We start from the raw sequence: 8,791 nt of genomic DNA, 5'->3' as shown, positions 1-8,791 counted from the left end.
ACCATTAAAGAGACAGTCTGGTCAATTTTTGAAGCAATGTTCTGTCAAATAGTAATTAATAGCACACTTTCCGCAAAATCAGTCTTCAGAACGTAATATGAAGAAAGAGAATAATAGTCCATGTAAGAGTTGGGCTAACAGCTAAGTCTACCATTGTCCCCATTTTATCATTCTTTTAGACAAACAAAGCAGAAACGTTATGTTGGAGTGATAGAATACTATATTAGTAAATATTGAAACTGTTTTACATGATGTTTGTTTGATTTGTAGCAGTTATTAAAGCAGTGTTTCTTAATTATTTTCTGTTACCCCAGCCGGTAGAAGTAAACATTTCGCCCCCCACCCAAACTCTCTGCCGTGACTGTAAATATTATTTGTCTATAAAATTGTTATAAGTACACCGTATCCTTATTAACATTACAAAAAGCAAAACAAGATAAAAGAATATAGATCATCTTACAATGAATAACTTCATTAACTTTTTTTTTAGTTTGTAACAGAAACAATATAAAGTGCATCAATTTGCCTGAAAAAATAAAATAAAATCAATCTGCATATGAACTGTAATCATTTTTTGACCATTTGATAATGTAAAATAAAATTAAAATAATCAATAAATAATAATAAATTCAAATTGATAAGCAACATTATCTTAGGAGTGTTATATAAAAAACTTTGATCTACAAAACAAAAATGAATAAAACAATTTGTGGATCAATGAGCAAACTCATTGATAAAACTAAAAAATGTTCTCAGCGCAAAAGAGGAAAGAGATGGCAAGTAACCCTCTCGCTTTGAGTTTACTCTTTGTCACATGTGTGCTGTGGATGACAAGCGTCCAGAGCGTCATAAAAACAGTGGCGGAGGTGTTGGAGTTATTTATCTATCGTCTCAGCAGCAGAGGGGAGCGACACCCTAACAAAATGAGAATGGTGGGAAAAACAATCAAACAAAAAAAACAACTACTCCCTGCGGCCAAAAAAGCATGTTCCCCGGGGTCACATGCACCCCGCCCATCCCCCACCCCCTGGGCATCACCCCGGGCCCCCGCAGGGAGGGTGCGCCCCACAATTTGAGAAGAACTGTGTTAAAGAAAACCTATCTGAAAAATTTGTAATGCTAGATTTGGGGAATTGCCTCGTGATACAGACCTGCTTCATTGTTTTTACTTTAATGTTTATATCATATTGAGAACAGTCAATGGGGGTGGCCAGAAAATATACAGAGAGGCCCTTGCCCCCTCCTAGTAGTGCCCCTGCAAGACTCATAGATGGACGTTCTCCTCTTTCTTCATCTGCGTTCTCTTTGACTGCTGTCACAGCTGATAAGGAAATAATAAACATTATTTTTACAATGAGCATTGTAAGTTTACGGGTTTAATATACTCTATTATATTAAATATATTATTTAATATAATAATCCTGAGTAAAATGGAACAGCTTCAATTTATGCTCAGTCTGTGTTGGAAACGTTGCCATATCCAGGGTACTATCCAAGCACTGGGATGCACAAGTGCTTGTTGTGTGTCCCGTACCTGAAGGACCGGGTAGTGTGTTTATTTCAGTGTTTAACTCTCCGCAGACTGGTGCGCTGCACTGACTGAACACCCTTTCTCACATTCACCCCCACCTGGAGCAAGGAGGGCAGGATGAGGGAAGGAGACAAGACCTGGACCAGTTAGCTGCTGCAGCCTCAAACATGAAACCAGGGCAGGAAACTAACTATGGCTCACGTGTTCACCGTCGTGGTCAATCCGACAACCAAATAAGGCACCAAATTTAGACAAGTTTGCCATTATTTTCTGTGCATTTGCAAAATTTTACACTAAGGGTTGCAAGATTTCACGCAGATTATTTTTGAGTCATAGTTGGTTTATTCTCAGGTCTGTTGAACGACAAAATACTTTTTAATCAACATTTGTGTACGAACTAATCTGAACTACCCACTGGGCGTTAATAATAATAAGCTGTCTGCTTGAGTTTAGTGTTTATGTGGGACTCTCAGTGAAAATGATAAAAGCACCAGACTCACCTTTTTTGGGAGGACATTTCCCTTTTCTTCAACAAATATCACCTCAGCAGAATGGTCCTCCTTCTGCTCTTTCTGTGAAAGAAAATGATTAAATCACTATGCTATAAAACCAATATAAATAGTTGCGTAGAATGTTTATCAAATTGCCTGCATCTAAAATGCCAAATAATGTTAAACAATATTTTATTTATTTAAAAAAATTGTTCTGGTTTATGTTTGTGACTTGACCAAAAATGATCCATCATCTTTTGTGATGATTCTTGGGTATAAGAAAAAAGTTAAAGATGATAAAAAAAAAATAAAAAAAAATAAATAAAAAAATATATATTTATATAAATATATCAAATCGAAGAACTTCCAATTTGATTATTTAGATAAAATAAAAATAAAGGAGATGAAAAAAAGATGTTCTCCCTCTCTGGGCGCAGGAAGCGGCGGCTGGTCGGCAAGGCAACCTGACCTGGCCTCGCCTCTCCTCCTGTTCCCAAGCTCGTTGGCCCGCCTCCTGATGAGAGAAGCCCAACCCCCTGTCAAAAGCCTGCGTGCCCTTCAGGGGTCGCCCATGCAGCACATGAGAGTAACCCGTGTCACACACCGAAGTCAGCAGGGCCTCCTGAGCCACGTGCAAGCCTGGTACGCTCCCATCGTATGCAGATGACACTGTGCCCTCCCAACCATGCAGGGAGTCCCTCTCTGGTATGTATGGATGAAACGCGCCTCCTCCAGTTATCCTGTAAAGCAAAATAAGAAGGGGAAATGTGAGAGCAGAGGAACTTGGAGCTCATAGTGGCAGGAGTTTGAGCTCTCCGACGACGGACGCACCGGTTGTCTTTGTTGGGTTCTGTTGATCGACTCAGCCCAGTCATCTCACTCCGCTGGGAGTACACCTGCTGGCCTGCAACAAGAGAAATCCCTTCTACTGAGCCCAGCCCTACAGCTGCTCCAGCTCCTCCTCTTGTTCCTCCTCCTATTTCCTCCCCTCGCCTCACATCTGACCTCTGACCTCCCAGCTGGCCGTTTAGATTGACCTTGGGAACGGCGCCACTGGCCCTCACCCTGTCCCTTTCTGCCAGTGCACTCACTGGCTCCTGTGGCGCCTCCTCCTCCTCAACTTCCCCTTCCTCCTCCTCCTCCTCCTCCTCTTCTTCGAGCTCCATGATGGAACCACTGGCGCCACTGGCTCCGCTGCCTGGGCGGCCCAAGCTGCATGGTAAGGAGAGCGTTGCTCCCTCAGAGTCGTCAGCCCGACTGCTGCCGTCCAGTGACGAGTCCTCGACTGTGACCAGCGAGGGGCTGACCCCTGCTGGCCACACCTGAACGTCCGACATCTCCATCAAAGTGTCTTCTTCTGTGGTGGCAATAGGTGCACACTCCAGGCTGGAGACTTCCTGCCAGTAGGGCTCTGCGCCTAATGGAGAGGGCAAACTGTACTGCATGGAGGCCGGGGACACAAGCTCCTCCTGCACCAGCCCATAACCTGGAGGGAAGACAGGGGCGAGACAAAAGAAAGACTAACACCAAGCAGGCACAGCCAAAGGGAGGGTGGAGAGGTGGGACATGGCTGTTTTTCCAAATCTGCAAGAGAAACAGCAGGGTGCCCTGTCCCAATAAACAAGACTCTGTCATATAATTTGGACGGACAGTTTTGGATTTGTCTTGCAAAAAAAACCCACTGAGACCAGGCTCAGACAACAGGAGTTTTAAATGTTGCCTGCATCGTAGGCACGAGGGCATGATCTTTGGTATTGTAACAAAGCACAAATATCCAAATTTTAAAAATAGTGGCACTTCATCTAAAACAAAACATAATTTTAGGATTATTTTGTCAGAGGAAGAGTTGTGCAGAACACGATCTGGCAGAAGGATGTAGATAAGAATTTGGTGCAAATGCTTGTTTTAACGCACAGAAAACCAAAAAGTTACAAAAGACCAGAAGGGAAAATGTTTTTAGAGACTGAGTGGGTTTCTATCTTTCAGTAAGAACTAAACATTAAGGGTAGCCATATTTACAAGTAAACGATGATGAAATAAATCTACTGTATTTTCCGGCGTATATGTTGCATCAGCCAAAAAAAAAGCATCATGAAGAGGAATTTTTTTTAAATTATGCGTCAAAGTTGACCCGTTACATTTATTATGCGTTTATTTAATGGTTAAAAAAAAGCTTCATTTCACCTGGGCGGCGCAGTGCCATCCATCCATCCATCCATCCATCCATCCATCCATCCATCCATCCATCCATCCATCCATCCATCCATCCATCCATCCATCCATCCATCCATCGTGGCTGGAGCCGCTAGCTCTCCAGTGTTCCTCCGTCTGCACCAGCTGAGTGAAGCGAGCAAGCACGGGAGGACTCGCTGTTGCAGTTCTTCGAAATTTAAAGCGTCAGTCAAAAATTGCATTATGAATATGGAAAAAAAAACCATATATGTCAGTTAGGCATATAAGTCGTAGGACTGACAAATCTTTGAAAAAAAAAAACTGTGACTTATACGCTGGAAAATACGATACTTATAGGTAACTGTTTGCACACATGCAGCAGAATTATAATAATCCAGATTATGGTGGCTTTGAATTGAAAAATTTAAATTTGCCAAAATGTAACCCATTTTTACCAGATAGTATTTTATGATATGTTTGGGCATTTAATTACTTTAACAACTGAGGTATTAAATTTAAACTCCAGTGGGATTAAATGTGGCATATTTTGGTCCAAACTCACGTAGTCTGAACCTGACCTCTGTATTTCAAAGACATTTGAGCAAACTCAACTCAAATATTCAACAAATTCTGATTAAAAAAATGAAATTCTGATAAAACACAGAACTCAAGCTTTACAAAAAGACATTTTTCTTTGCAAATTTCCCTTTTCTCTGGTTAAATAGCCTGATTGATCAAAAAAAGCGGATTAATTTGATGCAAAATGTGGCAGTGCAGGTCTCTGTCATTGGGACACGGCGATATGTGCAGCGTGTGACAAAGAAATAAGGGATACTGTGGATCATCTGTTTGTGAAGTGAATGATGCGGGATATCACTTTGCTGTCAAGTTCAAAAAGTGAATCGGTAGAAAAACTATTTTAAAAAGAGAAAAGAAAGGTAGAGTGTATACGCTCATTGTTGGGTTGGCACGATATTCATCGGGACTAATATCTAAAAAAAAAGGTCATTTATTTTGAAAATACTCTTTTGTTTAATTGTTGTTCTTTTAATTTTAGGATTCAGAAACAGTTTCAGAAGCCTCGGTGGAGCACAAAACCCAATGTGGTGAAAGATTTCTTATCGTTCCAACCCGTGTAACAAGTTCCTGAGCGGGAGTCAGCATCTGACAGATTCTGCAGAATGAAATGCAAGTTACTGCTGCTCTTGCATTCTCCTATGCTGCAGCTGCACAGCAGAATCATGCATTCATGTTGGCACCTAAAGCATTTCAAACAAAGGTCCTTCTGCACACACATACACACCAATGCACACACTCTGAACAGAACTGCAGGATTTATAACTGACTTGTGACAGACAACAGAATCACTGTGCAGCAGTTTGTGATATTTTATGTCATATCAAGACTTTGAGTGGATTTTCTATGAATGATAATTTTACAAACTAAAACTGCAAATATAATAGAGATCAGGTGAATCCCTCTCCATGGTGGTTCCCACACCTCAACCCAAATGTTCACATGCCAATTTGTAGCCTAGTAAACACATTTGGAAACACATTAATACAGATTGTATTGGGAGATTTGCAGATTAATTACAACAGAATCTGGATACAGATCACCACTGCTGATGAAGATCAGTCACCTTCAGTCAGCTGAATGAGTTCAGGGCTCTGAAGGGTCTCACGTCACACGACACGCTGAGTTTTATGGACTGCTCCGAGGAGACAAGAAATGTATTTTATCGCTATCTTGTAGTCAGACTTTGGTAAACTTTGTAAATGGATCAGCTTCAGCAAAAACAAAGTTGGTTCAATTTTTTAATAGTTCACTTGTGATAGCATTAATGGCACTGCACCAAAATGTTAGCAATTTTTTTGTACCATGTGACTATTCTATTCTATTCTATTCTATTCTATTCTATTCTATTCTATTCTATTCTATTCTATTCTATTCTATTCTATTGTCTCTAAAGTAACTATAGCCGAGATGAGTTTTCTCATCAGCGATTGCTCAGTCTCTCCTAGAGCTGTCATTTCTAACTGGGGCCCGGCACCGGCCCGACACGAATATGGGGCGGGCCGGGACATGATAATTTGCTGGATGGGTGGGCCGGGTCGGTGTTGGGCTTTTGATTGCGTCAGTGGATCAGCCGCGATCCAATTACATGGCAACATGGCTTGCCAAACCTTCCAATTAAGTGGCACATGGCTTGCCATACTTTCACCAGCCGCATGCAGCCATCTCACCGCAAGCTGACCGGCCTTGAAAGTGGCAAAATAAAGTTCAGTTAAGCTTCAGATGGGACTACACTGCCAGGAAGCGATCCATCGCCCAAATGTCCGTTCATTTCAGTCGCTGCACTCAGCGGACGCGTGTAGCCGACGACCCCAACAGGTGAGATGCCAAAGCAGACATGCCAGAGCAGGGTCTGTGTATGAATAATGCAGAATGCAGGCAGAACGACGGCCATGAAAGGACAAACAACCCCTCAGCTTCGATCTTCTGCCCCTTTTATTCAGCCACGCACATCCGCCGACCGTTAATAACTATATAAACAGTCAAAGCTTAATTAAAAATGTGATGGTTTTTTTTTTTTGGTTTGGACCTGTAATTACAGTTATTTCACCGGGTCAGGTGGGGTTCGGAAATACTGGCTACGGGCTGGGTCGGATCAGATTTTTTGGGCCCAAATGCAACTGTAGTCTCTCCCATCTCACCTGCTGAAGCTTATGACTCATATAGCGAGGTCATAGGTGTCTTGGTGGTCTCTCTCATGAGTCTCCTTCTTGCTCAGGTATTCACTTTGTCAGAACAACCTGCTCTTGGTAGATTTACCGTATTGTTCAGATCATAAGGCACACTTAAAATGCTTAAATTTTCTCAAAAATAAACAGTGAGCCTTATAATCCATTGCACCGTATGTATTAATTCTGGTTGTGCTTAATGACCTCAAACCGATTTTATGTGGTACAACTGACCAATGCTGAGAGTTATTGTGAATGAGATGAATAAAGTTTGACTTATCTGACTGTTTTGTTTCGCTTAATGTGCCTTATAATCCGGTGCGCCTTATAGTCCAAAAAATACGGTACACTCGTCCTATATTCCTTCCATTTCTTAATGATTGACTCAACGCAATTTCTGGGGATGATTGGGGCTCTGTAAGTTATTTTGTACCCACACTCTGACTTGTACTTTTTAATAATTTGTTTTCTGAGTTGAATTTGGGCAGTTTCTTTAAACGAAGTGGATATTTACGCAATAATTTATTTCATATGAAATGTTTTTATTTAAATGGAATTATTTTGTATAAATTTGATTTGCACTTGTCAATGAAGAAGTTTTTTTTTTATTTTTCTGGTAAAAAATTAACATTTATATTGACCATGATGGGTTTGTTATTTATTACAGCAATAAAGGCATAAATATCCAAGGGAGTGATTTTTTTTTTCTAGGCATTGTGCACATTTGATGACTCTTCAAGTAAACAATTCTATAAGATGGAAAATGAGAGGTTTGGATCAAATGTTTATAAAATGCTTGAATGAATAAATTCTTACATTAATGACTCTAATTGATTGAGAATGAAAAATACCTGAGAATTTATGATACAATGACCCAGAATTATGCTGAGAAAAATACAAAATACAAATTTGATCAAGCTGCAGGTCATTAACCTTTTTTCCACTTTGTTTTAAATAATTTTATTTAAGCCAAAATAGTTTAATTTTTAATTTTTATTAGCGTTTCAGTCTGCACCAGTGATGGAGAAAATTGACAAAACATAGCCTAAAGGTGGTTAATTGAATGTGTGGCAGAGCTGACGTATGTTATCACCAAAACAATTTATTAAAAAATAATCTAGAACATCATTAAGAATCAGTTCTTTGGCAGAAAAATAATGGAGTACAAAAAAAAAAATCTATTTTAAAAAGATACATTTCTTCTTTTAACTTTAACTTTAATCTAACAATTAATCCATTTTTGTATTAAAAACAACATATAAATGTGGATGAAAATGTCTTTATGACCCATTTTTATGGGTTCATGGACCTATAGCCTAAAATTAAGGGTAAGAAAATGTATTTCTGGGATGGAACAAGGCCAGAATGGTTGGAGGGGGGGACATCAGAATGAGATGAACTGGGAGGGAATGAGTCAGAATGAGTTGAATGTGGGTTAATCCTTCCCCTAACTCCTGCTGTTTAAACACGTACAAACACACACAGGTGTAAGATGCACAACATGAGGTGTTTCACAAACCAACTCCATGACTCAAGAAAAAGAAGTGGTTAAAAAAAAAAAAAATAATTCACAGGATGCAAGGTGTTTAGCACAGTACACACGGACACAAACACACTAATCTGCACTTAAATTTAATGAAAAATAAGGACACACACATTTTTGCACACAGATGACATTCAAATGTACATCAATAATAACACAAACTACACACAAACTCACACCTAACAGCAATATTTCTGCAGGCAGATAACATTTAGACAATGCTGGCAGTGATTCTGTCCTCAGACTTGGGCAAAACAGAAAAGCTAACTTAAAAATGACAACAATGTGTTGAACACAACTGGTCTACTTT

At 39.9% G+C, this 8,791-nt stretch overlaps 1 protein-coding gene across 1 annotated transcript in view; it reads right to left on the bottom strand.

The window, feature by feature from the left end:
• Nucleotides 1–3,158: 3,158 nt before the first annotated feature.
• Nucleotides 3,159–8,791, bottom strand: part of LOC119424563 (ankyrin-1) — a gene marked incomplete at its 3' end in the record, with an annotated part of 42,012 nt that continues 36,379 nt past the window's right edge. Inside the window, exon 18 of the mRNA XM_037692050.1 lies at nucleotides 3,159–3,508. Coding sequence (XP_037547978.1) covers nucleotides 3,159–3,508 — 350 coding nt within the window. The remainder of the gene's footprint in view (nucleotides 3,509–8,791) is intronic.

The sequence above is a fragment of the Nematolebias whitei genome, chromosome 18, assembly GCF_014905685.2.
Source record: "Nematolebias whitei isolate Nwh7 chromosome 18, NemWhi1, whole genome shotgun sequence".
Lineage (NCBI taxonomy): Eukaryota > Metazoa > Chordata > Actinopteri > Cyprinodontiformes > Rivulidae > Nematolebias > Nematolebias whitei.
The sequence above is the reverse complement of the archived record's forward strand: the minus strand, read 5'-3'. Positions and strand labels throughout refer to the sequence as shown.